The following is a 21581-nucleotide window of genomic DNA, read 5'->3' on the forward strand; positions in this document are numbered from 1 at the left end:
ACAGCCTTCATCTGGTCTAGAACTTTATGGAACCATATGATGGTAAATAAAAAAATAAAACTGGAGGAGACTGGAACTAGTGTAGAGGAACTACTTGCAAATGACTAACAAAGAAGTAGCCACTCATGTTAACGGCTGTAACATAACAAGTCTATTGGCATTTTTTTAAAAGGCCATTTAATATGTCCAGCCATATAATACTAAATATAAATACACAAAAATAATTATACTAATTTATGTGAGTCAATTGAAAGCATAGTAATGAACAGCAGATATAAGTGTAGCTCACCATCGTCTCCACCATGTTGGCTTTGTTGTTCCTCAGTGTCTTGACTGTGTGGAACACGTCCACAATGTTCTGCTGCTGGATCATCTCACAGATGCTACAGATGGCACAAAACGTCCCGCTGCGTCCTCCACCAGTCCTGAAGAGATCAACAACAATAAGCCATGAGAAACAAATCACACATCCCATAATGTCACAGATAAGCAGAGTTAATATCCCATAAAATCACAGCTTGACTTTATTTACGGCTACATTTCTGAAGACCGTAGGCCTCACAGCTCTAACCTTAAAGCTGAAGTGTGTCATTTTATTTTCATGTTAAAATAGTTTCTCGTATGCCAGTGTAATGTGCAGCCATTGGCAGGTTGATTCCCTTAAACAATACAAACATTGGTGCCATATTATGCACGGTTTAGAAGAAAAGTCTTTATCAGAATTAAGATTACTAAAGCAAAACGGACTGAGGGTTAGTATTTGAGTCTGGATGTCTATTTGAACAGAGGACATTGCCGAAATAACGTTAAATCAAATAACTACCACTGATCACGGGCCAGTTTTACACATGATTGGTATCAGTACAATAATGTGAGATAATCACATAGAGAATCATCTTCAAAGTGAATCGTGCGGTTTGCAGAATGTCAGCATTACTGTGACATTTTTAAATTATTTCTCTCGGGGAAACTGCTCTGCATTCAACAGCTGAACTTTTTTGACAGTGATGGGAAAGTAATGAAGTTGTCAGATCTTTTGTATCTCTCTGGCTTTAATTTGTGACGGTGATAAGATTGTCCTTGGCTCAAAGGCTGTGCGGTTTTATCCTTTAGTCCTTTTAAAGCTGCAGTTTTAATCTATGATTCTGTATCGAATGGTGTAAGGTGCACACAGACTTAGATGAAAAGCTATGAGACACACATCTTGAATGATCAAAATTTGCTGTATTAAACTTGTACAAGCTATAATAAACAGTGTCTTACATATGACAAAACTAAAGAGAAATCAGTCTGACATTAAGTACATATATTGTACAATTGTGATATGATCATAAATGCATTATATTTCAGGTTTATACAGCACATACCATATAACATTGTTCTACTATGTGTTTTTCTCAGTTTTATTAGTCAAATCTGCTCCTTACAGGGTTTCACCAACCAAGACCAACTCATTCATACATTTACATGTTTATGGGTTTGTGCATAATAGCTTTGTGTTGTGGAGGTCACACTCACAGGCAGTGGACCACCGTGCGTCCATCTCCTCCGTCATACTGCTCCTGCCACTTGGCCAGTCGTCTGACCAGCTGCAGGATGGAGCGTTTGGACAGCGGCGTATCTCTGTACGCTGGCCAACCAATGAACTGGAAATGCTGGACCAGCCGGTAGCCATCTTGAGGCTGGAAGCAGAACAGGAGACGTTTTGAGAACATTTATCCAGAAACCATTAATGTCAACTCATGTTTCACAAAGTACCTACATTTCCTGCCGTTACCGAGACTCGAACCCACGACCTTTGGGTTACAAGTCAGATTCTCTAACCAAAATGCATTTTCATGTTGACTTTAACATTGTATTTGTTTCTCCAATAGCAGTTGGATTAAATAGGCAATATTATGCCCTTTTACAGTTTTGATGTTGTTTTGGGGGTCTGAATAGGTTTTGCTTGAATGTTCAAAAAACACCTATATTTTTCCACATATTTGATATTGTTGCAGCACCTCTCTTCCCAGTCTGTCAGTAACGCTCTGTTTAGTTCCTGTCTCTATGACGCCCCTCCTTCAGAAAAGTACAATGCACTCTGATTGGTCGGCTGGACCAGTGTGTTGTGACTGGTCAGCCACTTTGAGCATGTTTGGGAAATATCACACCCCTCACCATAACCTTTTCAACACACTATTAACGCAAGTAAACCAGGCCTCATTCCTTTTATTTTGCATATGCTTTTGGGCTGGAAGAAAACTCAAGACTACAATAAAGGTGTTTCAGGGAGTTCAGAAACAGTGTGCACTGATATAGAGAATAACTCCCTTTGGACTGACTTTGTGCTTTATAACTTTTCAGACCTTTTTCATGCTCAGACAGAAACATTACACACTAAAGAAAGTTGAACATGTAAAAAAAACCAAAAACATAATAGGTCCTCTTTAAATGGAGTTCAAATTGAGACTTTTGCTTAAGTCTACTAATACTCCGATTGTTCTTCAGATCACAACATGGTCTCAAACTGCACTTAGATCTGCCAAGATACCAAAGTCTACAATCCATTAAAGATCTCAATTTGAACTCATACATTTCTTATCAATCATCTTTCTAGGCCAAATGATCTGAGCTGCTATTCACATATAGCTCTATACTCTTACTGGATGTCAACTATTGACTCATTTATGTCTATTTTTATCTCTCTGTTTTTTAGGAGAAACATCTGAAACAAAGTTGATAGTCAAATTAAAAATAACTGAGAACTCAGTTAATTCTCCTGAGCTTTGAAGGAGCAACCTTGGAACAAGCAACTGCAAGCTGGTAAACGATTGTAAGCATTTTGTCTGGATATATAACACTCACAGTACCTCCAATTCTTGCAGTGACACTGAAAAGCATAAAATAAAACATCAAAACAGAAGCGAAAGCAAACAGAGACGTCAGCTGGATACTACAGTCAGACCGGATCAGCTAAATGAGAGTCATATTACACACAATTTGCCATCGATGGAGCCATTTCATGGCAAATTTGTGATGCTGTGGCACTTATTTATTTTGTGCCGCTATGCTGCGCTGGCAGTGATTAGCTACCCGGTAAACCTCGCCTGTCACCAGCGGTTAAAGAGAATGGGGGGAAGAAAAGAGAAGGGAAGCAGGAGGAGGCGGGATGAGTCTTGGAACACGTCAAGCTTCAGTAATGACTGCTAATGTGCACAAACAGAACGCTAAAGCTGGAAAAGAAGAAAAATGACGATCTGCTGCACAAAACTGATCCATGGCTTATATCAGCTGTGGCAGGATGGTGGTCAAATATTTATATGATTTTTGTGCTCATGCACATGTGGCTGGCAAAACGAATCACGTTCAGAGACGCATGAGATGTGCTGAGTGTTGAAATCATGTGGATTGAGAAGGAATATAAAGTCGTGGCCCCTTTTTGGCTTAACTTAATTTCTCACTTCACTAACTCAGGGTCATAATCTCAGCTGCTGTTGATTTACTGTCGCATTAGGAGTCAAATCAAAGGGACTTAAGTGAATTTTTAGCTGTAGGAGTTTTGCTTTACAAAGCGGTTTTATTTTAGTAAGTCAGTAAGGATTGTTTGACAGTGGACGTTCACCTTTAAAAAGTTTATTTTTTATATTTTTTTTTAAATCAAAACACTAAAGTTTAGTGTTTTTTTGATAATGACAGTACTTTTTGACAAATTGTTTGATACCGATACTAAAAGGGATAATTTGGTCATCTTACTGTTGCTATGGTTTCCTCCTCAGGTGAACGTGACTTCTGTTCACAAGAATCTATTTAGCAGCAGCAAAAAATCTTTTGTTGCTGAAATGTTGTTTGAAAAGTTCTTTATGAAACTGATTATTTAAGAAAGAATTTAGTCAGTCATTATCACAAAATAATCCCCAACGTACACTAAATTGCCAAAAATTTTGGGACGCCTGCCTTTACGTGCACATGAACTTTAATGACATCCCATTCTTAATCCGTAGGGTTTAATATGGAGTTGGCCCACTCTTTGCAGCTCTAACAGGTTTAGGAGTGTGTTTATGGGAATTTTTGACCCATAATTTGTGAGGTCAGGCACTGATGTTGGCGAGAAGGCCACTCCAGAGAACACGTCTCCACTGCTCCAGAGTCCAGTGGCGGCGTGCTTTACACCACTGCATCCGATGCTTTGCATTGCACTTGGTGATGTAAGGCTTGGATGCAGCTGCTCGGCCATGGAAACCCATTCCATGAAGCTCTCTATGCACTGTTCTTGAGCTAATCTGAAGGCCACACGAAGTTTGGAGGTCTGTAGCTATTGACTCTGCAGAAAGTTGGCGACTTCATGCGCTGATCTGCTCTGTGATTTTACGTGGCCTACCACTTTGTGGCTGAGTTGCTGTTGTTCCCAATTGCTTCCACTTTGTTATGATACCACTAACAGTTGACCATGGAATATTTAGTAGTGAGGAAATTTCACGAATGGACTTATTGCACAGGTGGCAACCTATCACGGTACCACGCTTGAATTCACTGAGCTCCTGAGAGCGACTCATTCTTTCACGAATGTTTGTAGAAGCAGTCTGCATGCCTAGGTGCTTGATTTTATACACCTGTGGCCATGGAAGTGGTTGGAACACCTGAATTCAATGATTTGGAGCGGTGTCCCAATACTTTTGGCAATGTAGTGTATCAGGGGTATATCATATTTTGATCAGAAACCAAAATGAAGAGGTGTTTATTTTTTATGTAAATATTATATATGTATGTTCACACATATCATTGCTGTCGGGCGGAAGCATTGTTTCTCCATATTTCGTCATTTCATGTTTATTTTTTTCATGAATCATTACTATTGGTCACCCTTTATATCTGTCTGTGGGTTTTGCAAATATTTAACCAATGAAAAGTATTAAAAGGAGCTTGTGACTAAACCTCATAACTCCACCCGCTTCAATCTTGAATAAAGTTCCTCACACATTTTGGAATGTCTTTGCTTGTTAGCAATGCAACGGTACATAAAGAACTGGTTCTTTGAATAAGTACAATGTTTTCCTTACTCAATAAACATATATATATATATATGAATGAAGGCTAATGTTTTGTGTATTTAAGAAGTGCAAAGAATGTTTCAGTCTAGCATTTGTCATCAAATCATAGCCAATGCTGTCTTAAATACCCTGTGTGTGCATCTTTAATGACATGAGATTTGACATACAATGACATAAAAAACTGAGTGCCCAGATAGCTGCAATAATCTTTATAATCTGTTAGTTGATGAAAATGTAATGCAATGCAATTACTGTCATTCTAACGACGGACAAAACACGCATGTCAGAAAATATTAGTAATATAATGATACATGCAAGTGTCTGACCATATAAAAAGCCACAATATCGACTTTGACAACACAGTGTTTATTTATTTTAAAAATACAGTGATTTTTTTCATTTCCTAAAAAGTTTTATTTTATGATACATAAAATATATTAATAAATATATTAACAATATTACTGTTACATATGTATTTTTGATCAAATAAATGCAGTCTTGGTGAGCACTTCTTTCAAAAACATAAAAAAATCTTACAGACCCAGAACTTTTGAATGGTAGGGTATGTATCAAATTTGCACCGTGGTCTGAAATAAACACTGACACCACTCTGACAGACCTGACTGGAGCTTGTGGATCAGCAAAGGATCAAATGACGGAGTGAGAGGCAAATCAATGAATCAGTCACACAACTGAGTCCCAAAGAGCCATATTAAACATCAACACCCAACAGCGTCTTCCCTGTGCACTGACCCCACTTACCCGTGCCATGTTGCAGATCCTAAAAATGCGATTGATAATGTCCTCATCAATGTCAGCGGAGATGAATTCAACCTGAATGGGGCCGTAGCAGCAGGAGCCTTTCTCTGGCCAGTACTGCATGCAGAGCTGCAGCAGGGGCAAAAATTACAGCAAATAAGTACACTGAACAGAAGTTCACATCCAGACAACGTGACTCAATAATGTACTTAGAGCTCATGAAGCTGAAATCTAAAGAGTGCAGGAGAAATAGAAATAACTCAATAATTTTAAAGTCCACTAATCTGAACTCAAATTGCAGTGTGCCAAAGAAATCTTTTCCAATGATCCCTCACTTACTCACTCAAACTTAAATGAGTCACATCATGATAAATCAAATTTCCTTTGATCTTCTGAGATAAAAGAGTTTGTTATACTATGAAAATATACTGTAACTTTCAGAACTCAAGAAAAAGAATGAAGAACTAAGTGAAAAAAGACCATTTATTGAAACTAAACAACTGAATCATCTCATTCTGAACTTCTGCAAATTTCTGACAGAAAACTAAAATGTAGACAATGATGGAAACAATAATACAATCAGTTTATATTATCATATTAAAAAGTTATATTTCATATACTGTATACTGTATATGAATGTGTATGTTTCATATACACACATACACTACAGATCAAAAGATTTTTACGCTCCCTGAGGCTGCATTTATTTGATCAAAAATACAGTAAAAACTGTAATATTGCAAAATATTACAATTTTCTATTTGAATAAATGTGAAAACAGTTAAATTTTCAGCATCATTACTCCAGTCTTCAGTGTCACATGATTCTTGATTAGCTGCTCAAGAAATATTTCTTATTATTATCAATGCTGAAAACAGTTGTGCTGCTTAATATTTTTGTGGAAACCAATTTTTCAGGATTCTTTGATGAATAGAGAGTTCAAATTAACAGCATTTATTTGAAACAGAAACATTCTGTAACATTATAAATGTCTTTACTGTCAGTTTTGATCAATTTAATGCATCCTTTCTGAATAAAATGCATCCTTTTTGAAAAAAAAAAGAGTAGTGTATATTTTATATAAATTATTATATTAATACATGCATAAAGACTTTTTTGTTTTAGATTGCACTTTTGGATTAGCCCTCCTTTTCGGATTGAGAATCATACCCAAAACACAATCCAACACTACGAGGAAAACAAATCTTATCATCCACCACAAGAATTGCAATAGAATACAAATGGAGGCGAGGGTCAAGTACTTCACATACCTGTGCAGCATCCATTTCATTCAGCATCACAATGGTGGAGCAGTTGTAGTCGAACACTAGCCTCCAGAAGTCGGCCACGGTGTTGGGCAGAGGGTGCTGCGTTACGATGAAGGCTGCCGGCTGTTTGTGGCTCTAGAGCAATCAATAAGAGAACAAGTTAACTCTTCCTTCCAGCACTGAAGATGTGCCTGGACCCAACACATCCCAACGTGCCTCACATGTGTAATGACCAAAACTAAATGGAGACCTGCAGAGGGACAGGAAGCACAGAGACTGAGTGATAACCTTGCCAGGGTATTCATTGACATGGACTGCCGAGTCTCTGTTTGAGACAAACGCACGCACTCTTCTACCACGGGTTGGCCGCTCAATTCATTTGCTGCTTATCTTCTTTTTTTCATCTTGTTGTTCTTTATCTGAGGTGCGTGTCTTCTGTCTTGATTATCCTTTTTGGATGCTGCGTGAAGATGCTGGTTTATGGTACGAGTGTGATTATGATCTATGTGTGGAGATTACGGAGATGTGATCTAATCTTGTATTTGTTAAATTGGCTTGTTTATGAGATTGTCACTGTGTGATCTCCTGGGCGTTCTGCTCCGCTTACCTGAGATTTATCAGAGTGCACTATGGGAAGTGAGGTAATATATTGTTTTTTAGTTATTTACTATAAAAAATTGACTTTAAAAAATACTTCTAAGTTTTAGAAATCTAAAATTCCTTCTTAAGGTCCGTTCACATCAAAAACGATATAATGATAACCATAACTATAATGATAACTATATTGGCGTCCACACCAGCAAACGATAACATTCTGTTTCTAATAAGCGTGAGCAGAAGTTTTGTCGTCTGCCGCTTTAAATGCTTGAGCTCTTTAAAGAAGGATAGATTCTGATTGGCTGTCAGTGTTTTTATCGTTCATCAGCTATCTTTTACTCTGTGCCGTTATGGTTACAGTTGTGGTGTGAAGTCGTTATAGTATATTACACTTTATACAACAGTTCTTTCTTGTTCTCGAATCTGATTAGCTGAGAGCCGTGCGATATTCTCCCAGTATCAGCACTGGTACCGTTTCACCATTTGTATTACTCCGCTTGCGGCGACTGTCATGGCGGTCGAGCAAATCAACCATATTTTTTTATAAATACTACTGTTATTATGCCACGAAATGTAGTTTAAAGAGTTTTTAGGCGAGAATGTAGTTATTTATACTTCAAACATGTGACTCATATATTAACATAGTGCCTATTTTACTATTTGTTTTGACGCTTTCACCGATGCGAGCTCCAGGCCGATAGTGGCCGTTCAGTGCTCATGTAGCCGCAGAGAACAGCTTCATCTTGGTGAGTCCTTCGGGTATTTGCAGCTGGCTCTTATGTAGATAGTGGTTAAAAATATCAGCTATACTAGATTTTTTACATTCAACAATATAGGCCAGGTGACACCTTACAAAGCACTCAAACTTACGTCCATCAGTGCTGCATTGATGTAATTGCTAGACTCGCCATCAACAGAAATGAGGAAAGGCAGGCAGCGGTCCACCGCGAGGACGTCCATGCTGCGGTTCTTATCGTGGTTACGCGGGAGCAGACCCACGCTGCAGTCCTCTGGACGAACACGTGGTGTCACTATATTCAGAGTCTGAGGAAGAAGACATGAAGCACTGTAACATACACCTATAAAACATAGAAAAACAAACTGATCTCTAACATAAAGCTGCTCTTGATCTTACATGGGGAAAAAATGGTGCATTTATAAAAACCGATTCCACTCGCACTGTTGGTCCAACCACAACCAATGCAAATATTTTAGTAAACTGAAGGTCAGTCATTACTTATGTATAAGACACACTGAAGAACATAAAGACATTGAGAGAGAGAGGCAGATGGAAAGAGAGACAGACAGTGAAAAATGGCTTACAAGAGAGAAAGATGCAACGCTAGATAGAAAACGAAAGATCTGGGAGGAAAGAAAGATAGAAACATATTCATCATATTTTATGAGACACCTCACAGATCTGAAGCTTTGCTTCCCCTCAGACGGCAGCAGCTCGCTCATTTCACAGGGAATACAAAACATAAAGGCACCATGAAAAGAAATAGCTCAGCTCTGGGCTTTATGGGGCTCTAGCAGCTCGGCGTTGGCTCGTAAAAATGCGCTTTCTCCCCCGATGTCTGAGTCACTGTGTCTTTACTCACCTGCCTCATCTAAATGCATTAAGGAAGCCACCATGCTTTGCCGATTGACTTATTTAAAAGCACTTTGAATTTAGGAGAAATCATGATGAAATCACACCAGAGAGCTTGATAAAGTTGTTAGAAATAGCTGCGAGGCCTTCAGCCATAATACAGTACTGCCAATCGACAGCAAAAAACCTTGGAGGATTCAGTAAATTAGGCCTCCATGTGGGCTGCTCACTGATTATAGTTTGAGAGCTGCAGGAACACAAAACATAAAGCTTTAAAAACACGTATGCGCCAACTATTTTTAAGACTCAATGTCTCAGTGTCTCAATTGTTCCTCCTAGATTGAAATGAGATTGAATTGAGAGCAAATGGAGGACGATATTCTGAGATATCGGGAGTTCTTCCAGAGGAGATTTTAACAGTTCCACAAGCTATGTTTCCATTCACCTATTTTTAAACAAACGTTGGGATATTGCATGAAAAATGTTGGATGGAAAGCCAAGATGCCAAGCATTCTAAAAATGTGCATAAATGCACGCACTAAATTATGGTGGATAATTTTTTATCTAACAAAAACACATGCATGAATTACATTGGAAACACATTGACTGAATAAATCCCTCGATGCTCAACAAAAAACTCACGTGACTTTGCCTCAACAGAGGATGTGATTGGATAGCTGGACTAATCAGCAGATCAGTTTCATTGCACAGCATCTCAAATGTTGGTTTGGTCATTCTCAAATGCCTGAGCTGAAAGGTTTTATGTGATATTCCAATTTTGTGCATAAGTTAATTTTGTAGCATTAAATGGAAACTTAGCTACAGACTGTGCTCAAATCTGCAATCAAATGTGAGAGATCTCAATATGAACTCAGTCGTTTCTAGTCAAGTTCTTATAAGACCAAATGATCTGAGCTACGCTGTTCACAATAATGTTTTAGGTCTGTACTTTTACTGTATGTCTACAATTGTCTCATTTGTGTCTCCTGAGATAGGAAAGATCAACCTGTAAGAAATAAGCTTTTTGTAATTTAGACACAGTAATGCAGTAATTCTTGTAAAATCATAACAATTTTGTAAAATACATTCAAATGGGATCTCCTTCAAATGGTGTAAGAATTTTTTTTTTTTTTTTTGCAAATACCAGAAGCTATCTACACAAAAAAATACAATGCATTTCTAGTGGAAATGGTTTATCGTGGTCCATTTGTGTAGATTTCTCACCTGAAACTCATCTTTGATCTGGCTGGAGTTGGTCTGAGGGTCCAGTCTGCTGATGTTGTAGTAGATGGCTCTGAATTCACACACTGGGATAGCTGTGTTTCCACATAAACAAGCTTCCAGAATGGCATCATGCACAAACACATACTGCTCCTGCAGAGAGAGGGATACAGATAGAGATCAACACTTACAAAAAAAAATACTATGGTACAGTCATGGTAAGAGATGATACTGTCATGGTGCTTCTGAAATTCAGTATTATGGTGTATGTGTGTGTATATATATATATATATATATATTCTGGTTTGCCTTGTCATTTCTCCGCTGTGTAATAATATTTAACAATCTTACACCTTTTATACATATATATATATATATATATATATATACACAGTATGTGTGTGTGTGTGTATGTATGTGTGTGCTAAAAATACATTTACATTTTATTTAATCAGTTTAGATTTAAAAGTAATGCAATATCAGAAGGCACTTTTTAATTATCTCGCTGATTCTAAATTAGTGTAGCTGCTCGTAGGCCACATGAGAAAACCTCCCTTTGGCATTTTAGTGCTAATTTTTAATAATAAAAACAATAATCACAGCTCTAAAATAATTAAGGGTTTGATTTAAACTTTTACATCTTCAAACCAGCCAATCTACATAATTCATGAACATCCAAACACATATATGTTTCAAAAGCCCAAACTTAAGCTGAGAGTGAACGCCGTACAGCATCATTGCAAATCTCCAGGGAAATATGGAGTCGATACCCCTCACAAACGTTCATATGGAGCAGTGCATGAACATTGACGCATGAAGCGCAGTTTGCTGAAGGGGAATGACTCCTGCCTCAAGGATGTTTTACATGGATTTCAGCATTGCAGCTTCTGATGCTAAAATCCTGCGGCGACAACAGCGTTCCTCAAAACCGCTTCAACTGTGGCCTTAAAAATGAGATCAAGGGGGCACTCAAACACCGTCCCCATCCTGCAGCTAATATTAAACTCCTTCCTAAACCACAGCCTCACATATGGGCTGGAATTATCCATATTTTAGCTCAACAATGCCTCCGGCTTAAAGGTTTGAATGCTAATGTAGGCCTTTGATCCACGCTAAGCTAAAGTCAAGCTGAGCTGACCTCTCGTACCTATTACTCCATAACCTGGTGAGCACTTCTGCAGAGGGCTGAGGACAAAAGACGAGGAAAAAGCCTTTTAAAAGATTAATTGCTGTGTGTTGTGTCTGTGGAGGATTATCTTTGAATGGAGCTGCAGGCTGACACAAAGTGCCTCCCAGAAGCCATTATCACCGCCACTGCGTTTAGTGTTAGTCTTTTAAAAGCATGCTATCCTCACTGCAAAAATGTGTAATATCAGAAGAGATTGAATAAAACAGCATGTTGATTTGATGTAGCGTGTGATTTAGTCATTTAGTCATTTATTATTATAAATGATTTATAATAATAGTAAATTTTATATTGATACAATTAATAAAATGTATATAAAATGTTATTATTATACATAATAATGATTATAATAATTGTACTAAATAATTTTGTACAACAGTAAGAATTTGCTTGAAACTCAAGGCTTAAAGAGTTTTTTTTAAACAGTTAACAATAGTGTCAAAACATGGAATGTAAAATAAACCATTTAATAATTTATATTTATAGTGTATAATAACAGTGCAATACTAATTTTCATTCACCAGTAGGGGGCATGACTTTAAATTCCAATATTCAGTAAATACTGCCTGTCATAGTCTAGGCAATTTCATTTTATGGCTGTTTTGATGTTATAGTGTGGAGATTAATGTAGGGAAAAGAAAGGTTATCTAAGTTTTAAGTTGAAAATAGATGGCTTCAGTATCATCTTCACAGACTGGAGAGCTTAGTAAAAAGCTATGTAAGCGAGTGAGGTTGCAAGTGTTTGACTGACAGTGTTGGAGGTAACGCATTGGGGGTTACGTAATCAGATTACTTTTTCCAAGTAACTAGTAAAGTAATGGATTACTTTCAAATGTAAAACAAAACAAAAAAAACAAAAACAAAACAACTGACAGCTTTGCTGTCCTCATGTTGAGAGAAATCGGGAATAAGTGCAGAGGTGTTGTGTGCCCTGAGTTTTATTCATTTCACTTTTGGTGTGAAAGGGCCTTTACATTTGCCAAAAATATAACTTTTTTTGTTATTAAAAAACAAACAAGCAAGCTCAGCTCAGGTGAGAAAAAGTAATGCAAAAGTAACATAACACATTAATTAAAAGTAACACAATAAAACACAATATTGTAACGCATTACTTTTAAAAGTAACTTTTCCCAACACTGATGATTGAGAAGTACAATAGTGAAAGAGATAGTAAATGACTGTGAGTGAAACTAAGAAAAGTTTAGTGAGTGAATAATTAAGAAAGTGAACAAATTAATAATTTAGCAAATGAGTAAATAAGTAAATGAGTGAGTACAAACTCTGAGGTGAAGTACACGATCATGCGAAATATATGGTTAAACAGTGCTGTTCAAGGCTGTAGGGCTGCTCACCTCGGTCTGGACCATGTTGACTCTCTGTGAGCGCAGCTCTCTGATGCAGTTGAAGATGTCCACCACACCCTCACTCTCTGCCATGTCCAACATAATGTCCACTGCAATGAAACAGCCTGTTCTTCCAGCACCAGCACTGCGGAAAATACAGAAGTTCAGGCTTATGTGATTCTTCTAACCGCATGATAACCTTCCACCAGCTCCATTTCTGATGTAAGACTACATTGTGATGGAGAGGACAGATTTAAATTCTCATTTTAAAATATTAAATGAAAAGACAAATTAATAAATTCATATTAAATTATTTAAAACGTTATATTTTATATTAATTTATATTAAGACAATATTAATAAATAACAGCAAAAATTTAATTCATTCATTCATTGTTATTATTACAGCTGAAAAGCAAAAATGCATTTGGTTTGGTGTCGTGGTGGACATTTTCCATTGAATACTATAGTTTTATTTTCTATTAATGATATATATATATATATTGAAGCCTTCCTCAGTCAAAAATGAGAAAACGATACTGAATGAATGCTCTCCGCACATAGTATATGTTCATCAAATTATATATATATATATATATATATATATATAAACCTCTAAACCTAACCTACAGGAACTGATTTAGCTTTTCTTTTTTTTTTTCTTTTTTTTTATGTGTTTATGAAGGCATGTGTATTTAAGGCATTCTTCTCACAGAAACTGCTGGTCTCCACAATGTACATGATTTAAGGTTTTACTATGCTTCTGGGGACATTTGGTCCTCACAACATGGGTAAAACCTGACCCACACACACAACACATTCGTAAGGCTGAGATTTCTGCTAGGATCCAAATGTTAGGTGTTAAGAAAACAAGGTTCTGGCAGACCAAGATGCTTGTGTGTGTGAGAAAGACCATTTGGACAGAAGATGTGCTATCAGTCACTCTAAAACGACTCGCACACACAAATACAGAGCAACTCCACGGTGCCACAGATTGGCCGTCACTCACAGTGATTAATGGTGCGAGTGGTAAACAACTGACAAAAAGAAAGCAAGGGACGGAGAGGGAGAGACAGGGAGGATGTCCTTTATATCTCACATCCTCTGTCAAAAATTGCCATAAGATACTAAGTGTTCATTAGTTCAATGCGCTACATTGCTTTTAATCAAAGGGCAAAAAATGACAAATTTCATCTTTAAACAAAGGATAAATACTTGCTTGCGTTCCTTTTTAAGGAATAATACATCAAATTTTCTGTCATTTACTCACCCTCATGTTTTAAACCTGTAAGACTTTCTTTCTTCAGTGGAACACAAAAACATATGTTTAGTAGAATGTCTTGGCTGCTCTTTCAAGTACAATGGAAGTAAATGACAGACACTAAAGAGTAGCAAAAATGACAATAGAGCTTCATAAAAGCACCATAACAGTAGTCCATATTATTCATACACTGTATTATAAGTCCTCGGACGTCGTATGATAGCTTTTTGTTACTGTCCAAAATGTAACATTATTCACTGGTAATCTTTTCCCCTGTAGATCTCAAATTTTATATGCACTTTTGTATAGTACAGTTAAATATGGTATATCTGTTTGAACAGGTTTGAAAACCTGTTGCGAGCAGCCAGGACATTCTGCTAAAACTCCTTTCATGTTCCATGGAAGTAAAGAACATTTGTAACGTTCTGAAAAACTAGCTTGAATCAAAATCTTAATCTCTACACCAGGAGCACTTGACACTTGGGCTAATCCGCTCTGGAAGTTTCTTTGTCACATCTGCTTCGTCTCTGGGATCGTAAGGCCGATTGCAAATTTACACTGCCACTTCACAGTCTCCTGCTGTCACCTTTCATTCCCAAACCTTCTTCGCACACGTCCCCCAATTACTCCCCACAATTCTGAGAGCGTTTCTGTCTATCCATGTGTCCATGTTGCAGACAGATTCATGGGTGAATGTCTATCCATGTGCCGAAATGTTCTACATTGGTGAATGTGTGAGAGCACATGAATATGTGTGAAAATCATCTTTTCTCTTGTAACTCCCTGGGTTCTTTTCCTGTTACATGAAAAATGAGTTATGCTGACAGAAAGTGTTCTTCTGGACTGCCAAACATTTCAGACAAAATAAATGTCCTAATTACCTAATTTCACATTAAAACAGTTTCAATTTGTTCTGATCTTTTACTTAAGACTCATGGGAATAAAATAGCAACAGTATCTGTGTTCAACACAAACACAATAATCCTGTACTCATACTCTCGTTTATCAGTAAATGACGGAGAAAGACCTTCTGAAGGGTAATGTTTGTATGGTGGTATTTAACATTATGGAAGCTCGAGACCAGAAAATTAAAACACTTGTGAGTGGCAGTGTTATTTTAATATCATTTATATACTATTACAATACTTATTAATATTTTGAATTAGCTTTTATTTTTTATATTTTCATTTCAATTTTAGTTTTAGTAAATTTGTTACGTTTCATTTTTATTACTTTAGGTGCGTCCCAATTCGCGTACTTATGCACTATTCTATGATGTTTTTAAGTACAAATAGTGCAAGTAGTGCGTTCACACAGAAAATTCCAAAAAGAAAAAGTGCACTTTAAATACCCGGATGATGCACTAAATTAACGGAAAAAACAATGTGTGGAATGTTGGACACTTCATGCACTCAACTGTTGCAGCTTTAATTACGTAGCGGAGGGGGAGGGGGTATCGGACTCCGTTGTTAAATGACAAAATAACCTTATACAATTCACGCACTACATGGATGAGTACATAGTGCATAAGTACATAGTGTATGATTGCATAGTGTATAGTGCGTCATTTGGGACGCAACTTTTGTTTTATTTTATATTTCTTTCTTGCTTTAATTCATTTTTATGTTTCAGATTTAGTCATTTTAGCACTTAAATTTACACTTTAAATTGATGTTTGTTTTTCATCTAATATTTATTTTAATTTTATTTCTAATAATTAAAATGACTTTTAATAGATTTACCCTAGCAAGTTTTATTCTAAAATTTGAGCAAATTCAAAATTATTTATTTTTATTTTTTAAATATAAAATCATTATTTATTATTTATTATATACTGACATCCATAATAAAAATAACACTTTATGACATCACCTTGAAGACCAGCCCAAACTAAGACTAGTAAACAAACCTACAGCATTTGAAAATATTACAGTATATTTCTAGCAGCCACTGAAGGGAGTATGTTTGATTTAAATAATCAATGGATCTCTCATTGTAGATTCATAATCACACAACAGCCCAACTTTACACCAGAACCTTACAGTAAATAAGAAGAGTGAGAAAGTTACAGACAGGAAAAAAACAAAACAAGATAAGAGCACACCTGCAGTGCACCACGATAGGCCCTGCGTCTGGAGGATTGAGGAACTTGACCTGGCGGATGAAGCCCAGCAGGCCTGTGGCGTAGCAGGGAACGCCGTGATCGGGCCAGCTGGTGAAATGGAACTGCCGGATTTCCCGAATCTCGTGATGACCCTTCTGCAAACAAGAGCATGTGGTGAGCTTAATATCTACAGGTGTCATCATCTGAGGGTAACGGGTATGTGATTATGGTAGAAGATGGGTAGGATTACGACACCCAATAAGTGCATGCCAATAACAATCAACACCATGTGGTGTATTTTGCAGTGTATACAGTGTAAACACCATGGTATATTACAAGGCTCAACAATATGGATGATACGGTTTTGGATAAAAAAAAAAAAATTAAAAAATTATGTCAAGGTGACACTGTAACTTTTATAATTTTTGTGATTTTCCTCAAAATGAGTGTAGAAAATGCACTGAAAAGTCAGTCAGGGCCTTGGTCAATGTTTGAACCATGGCACAACTACACACGTGGTTCGATCTGTGCGAGCACTGAGGCTTTTCCACACACAGTGTTGTGTTACAGTAGAAACCTTTTCCCATTACTTCCTTACTAGCACTTAATGCTCTGATAAGCTTTTAATTATAATTTGGGATTGAGAGCGCTGTAATCCGTGCCTGGAGGTGCTGATACCACCAAGCGAGGACTCGTGTAGCCGTTTAACGCAGCTTGTGTGCACGTGTGTGTCTGGAGAGTCGTAACTGAGCTGCTATAGATGACGAGAGGTACTGAAAGCTGGGAAAAAAAAAAGGAATACGCTCTGACGTCTAACACTTGGGGATGAAATGCATACCTAGACACACAAGGGCACTCAAGAATGATCTTAAGAAAGAGTAAGAGTTATTCTTTTTTTGTGAGAAAAATATCCTTTTGAAACTTTATACATTAAAATAACGAGCTTCCGGCAGACGACCACACATACTGTGCAAGTTGACTTGTGCCACAAGAGTAACCCCTGGTGCCATGTATGACGTAGGATGTAGAAGTAACGCAAGCTTAGACGCCTCTCGCGGTCCAAACAAAGAGAGCTGGGCAGCAAACTCAAGCTCCTCTTTTCTTATATCGAAATCGTCCAACATTTGTCTTTAAATATTCTTGTTGTAGACTTCTAATTCCTGACCGGTGTTTTGTTTTGCTTTGTTTTTACTCTTCCGCAGCAAATCGATGCATACGGCCATCTGTTATAGTTAATAAAGTTTTAAATATGGATATTTTTCTTATAAAAACCCATCGCTTCGCTTCAGAAGGCCTTTATTAACCCCCTGGAGCTGTATGGATTCTTTTTATAATTGATGGATGTATTTTTTTCAAAATGTGGCCCCCAGTTCACTACCATTATAAAGCTTGGAAGAGCCAAGATATTTTGAAATATATCTCCGATTGTGTTCATCTGAAAGAAGATAGTCATATACACCTAGGATGGCTTGAGGGTGAGTAAATCATGGGATCATTTTCATTTTTAGATGAACTATACCTTTAAGGAGAAATTTCGATGGCCTTTTCTCTGGAGAAATATCTTAAAATTGAAGAGACTTAAGCAAAAGTCCCTGTTTGATATCCATTTGATCTCATTGCTGTCTAAGCGAAACCAAAAAACATCTCTTGTCATTTCTGCTCCCACTCATTATGAAGCACAACTATGCGCTGGGAGGAGGATGTACCCTAACAACTCTCTTTTAAAGTTGAGGAAGCGTTTAAGAGGCAGCAGCCTCGTGAGACAGATGGATTGAGTGATTTAAGAAAGTTGCTGATGACATGCTGTTCCATACCGCGCTCTCCCCCTCAAAAACGACTCCCAAACACTAATTTCACCCACTATCAAAGCTTCCCTACATCTGTTCTGTTTGGATTACAACATTCAACAAGAAAACTCTACCGGTCCTAAGAGCTTTCTTTGCAGTTTGCTTTCATTGCAAAATATTGTCTGTTGGCTTATGTTAAGATCTTGTAAAGTTTGTTTGTTAGAATATTGTGGTTAGTTTTTTTTTTTTTTTTTTTTTTTAATTTATGCAGATCTGACGTCAAGCTGTTCCTGTATAATAAGAACATTAAAAGTGAGAGATGCATAATGGGCTTAAACACAAGCTGATGGCTCATATGGTATGGATGAACATAAGATTGGATGAAGAGATGCATGCAGACAGAACTGTTTTTCAGATGCATGCAGACAGTGCTGTTTCAAAAGTTTATATTTTTCAATGTGATGTACTTGTACAATGTAATGCATGAGTTTTCATATCTTGAATCATGTTTATTTTAACTATCCCATTGACAGTTTTAATTGTTAAGAAATGGTTTTATAAATAAATAAATATTTTAATTTATAGTAATTAATCAATATTTTCTTTTTTAATATTTTATTTTATTTTCTATAAATGCTATAACATCACATACAGGCACTATATTATCTACCACCTCCCTGGAAATTCCATTTTTGAAGCATTTATATCTAAACTGACACAAAGAAACTGAGCAATCTGAGAGACATTTCATTTAAATGGGATATGGATGGAGGATGAGTTTTTACCTTTTGAACAGTAAAAGTCCTGATCACATATTCTGCAAGAGGTTCCGTTTCGATCAGCGTAACTTTGATGTCTCCGTACACCTCGGTCTCATCAGGCCAATACCGGACACATTTCACCTTTACGGACACACAGAAACCCACATGTACACATTATAACACAACACCTGCATCTTAATTTGTCTCAGTATTACTCTATTTTACAGCAAGGTCTAAGTCAAATTGGCATTTGCAGAAACAGTATTATCAAACAAGTCCCTGATGACATTTGAAAACACAGAGAGGTGTAATTGGCCACCTGTCAGAGAGGATGTTATCTCTGAATGAACAACCCCTGTGGTCTGAGTTCACTGGAGCCAATCATTGAACACCGCTCAATTATACTCAACGTGACATCAAACAGCTCTCGTTGGGATAGTGTGAAGGACTTATGCACCTAATTGTGCTCGATTTTAGGATGTCCTCCAAAATGTTTGACTCACTCGTTTAAAGTTTCCTTTATACAGAAACTTCCTGCTTTATGATTTGTGCTTGCATTTACATTAATTGATAGATCATTCTCACAAACCATGCTTATAAATGTATTTAAATATGACATGTTTTGTGGGATTCACCACACAGTGAAGATGAGTGAAACCCACAACCTTGATGTCACTTTCTATGCCTTATTCTTTGAGATACAGAAACATATTGCACGTTTGCATGGATTTCTTACAAGATGTTACTTCTAAAATATTCCTACCTTACAGATTTCTATATTTGCATGTTGCATTTAATGTCGACACACTCCGTTTAACCGCTAGACCGTAGTTAAATGTGTAGCAATTGGAGGAGCGCTTTGTAAATAACATTCTTAATCCTGTGATATTTATTAAGGAAAGAGATAATTACAAGAACCCTACCCTGCCCTACTTCCACCAGGTTGGTTACCATGACGATACTAGCAGAATTCTCTTGCCAAATCATCCTCCAGAAATCCCTCACGGTCTCCTGCATGGGGCCTACAAGAGAGGAGGAGGGACAAATTTAGAAGCAAACCACCACCAAGACCATGAAACACTCACAAAACAACTAGAAATAAGATGCAATGTTTCTTTATGGAATCACAAACAGTTCCTGAGGGAAAGAGCATCGCAGATGTCAACAGTAGTTCATGCTAGTATATCCTGAGATGGTTGACCAATACAGGTTAAGTTAATTAAGCAGAATGGTGGAATACAGCACACCAACAGTAAAAGCTACTTTAAAACTAATCTAATGTAGTTATTATTGCAATTTTACAGTTGTAGTATAAAATCAAATTACTTTTAATTAATTACTAATTTTTTAAAAGTTTCACATAAATAGTATTATTGCAATCTATTTCTTATTTTTGTTTAATATTTTTTATTTAATATAAAAAATACAGTGTATATGTGGCCTATGAAAAATCTATTTTTAATTTATTCAATGCAGATGCACAAACTCCAGTAAAAAACTAGTTAGCTACAATGACAATGATTAACTACTCTGAGACTATTTAAGCAGGCAATTTTATATCATTTCCAGCAATGCTTGTCTGATATTTAACAGTGCTTACCTTGCATACAAACAAAATGATCTCAATTAGGGTGACATTTCACTTAATTTACAAATATTTTACACTAAATACAACTAATAGAACCAGAAAACAACCTACTTTATAAATCAGAAGCCTATGAAGCACAAAATAAACTGCATGCACAAACAATGTGGCTCAGAGTACTTTTAGTTAGCATTCAAAACACAACATATAGTCTTGAGAAATCATGAGAAATCAAATTGGCATTGATTTTTGACATATAAGAGATCTTTGTGCCATTAAAACATCCTCTTCATTAAAAAATAAAGCTTGTTTAATCAAGCTCCAAAAATGGCTTGTTTTGATTTTGAGGGATCTGTGATGTCACATGGGCAAATACATTTGCATATGACTGCCTCCAGAGCAAGATATTGACGAATCCATTCATCAATCTATACATCATTGCACCATAGGCCCCTCCCACTGGTATTTAGTAGCTTAATGGCTGAAATTTGCCTACATTGGATGTAAGCATCGCATCAAAAGCATATAGAAAACATTATAATTACTGACGCTGTCTACACTGGATACAGTATACAGATGCGCGTTCAGTTTGTGACATGCTCCATTCACTTGAGTCTGTTGACAACAGGACAAATGGAAGAGTGAACGAATATTGCTTTGACGCGTCCAGTTTAAACAGCTCCTTTGTGTAATGGAAACTTTTGTTTAAAGATGAAGCAGCCAACTGTATTGGATCTGACAGCAGCTGCATCACAAACTGCATCGAAGGTAAATGTTTTCATAATGCTTTGTCTGTAAGTGGTGTTTTTTCTGCATACATATATTTGGGTTTTTTTTGTGCAAAAAACTTTACTAACATTATAAATGAACCTTAAAATGACAAAAAATCCACGTCATGATCCCTTTAAGCTAGGATGTTCTAATTAATAATACTTTTTATTTTGGATATAGCGACATAGATGTGTAGATTGCGTCAGAAGAATTCTCTTGGTTTCAATGAAATGCCTTTGTTAATTACCTTGCGTGGCTATGTAGTGCCTTGGTCTGTGGTAGCCCTGGGAAACAGAATAAAAAAGGAAGATGAAAATT

The 21581-nt window shown here is 36.8% G+C and overlaps 1 protein-coding gene across 1 annotated transcript in view; it reads right to left on the reverse strand.

Annotated features, from left to right (window-relative positions):
* Positions 1–21581, reverse strand: part of ptprt (protein tyrosine phosphatase receptor type T) — a 243250-nt gene that overhangs the window by 2514 nt on the left and 219155 nt on the right. Inside the window, exons 22-32 of the mRNA XM_051897436.1 lie at positions 21511–21547; positions 19826–19929; positions 18932–19048; positions 16360–16514; positions 13005–13140; positions 10470–10619; positions 8525–8698; positions 7061–7192; positions 5793–5918; positions 1519–1682; positions 290–425 (exon numbers count right to left, since the gene is read on the reverse strand). Of these exons, the coding sequence (XP_051753396.1) occupies positions 290–425; positions 1519–1682; positions 5793–5918; positions 7061–7192; positions 8525–8698; positions 10470–10619; positions 13005–13140; positions 16360–16514; positions 18932–19048; positions 19826–19929; positions 21511–21547 (1431 nt within the window). The remainder of the gene's footprint in view (positions 1–289; positions 426–1518; positions 1683–5792; positions 5919–7060; positions 7193–8524; positions 8699–10469; positions 10620–13004; positions 13141–16359; positions 16515–18931; positions 19049–19825; positions 19930–21510; positions 21548–21581) is intronic.

This window comes from Ctenopharyngodon idella, chromosome 6, assembly GCF_019924925.1.
Source record: "Ctenopharyngodon idella isolate HZGC_01 chromosome 6, HZGC01, whole genome shotgun sequence".
NCBI lineage: Eukaryota > Metazoa > Chordata > Actinopteri > Cypriniformes > Xenocyprididae > Ctenopharyngodon > Ctenopharyngodon idella.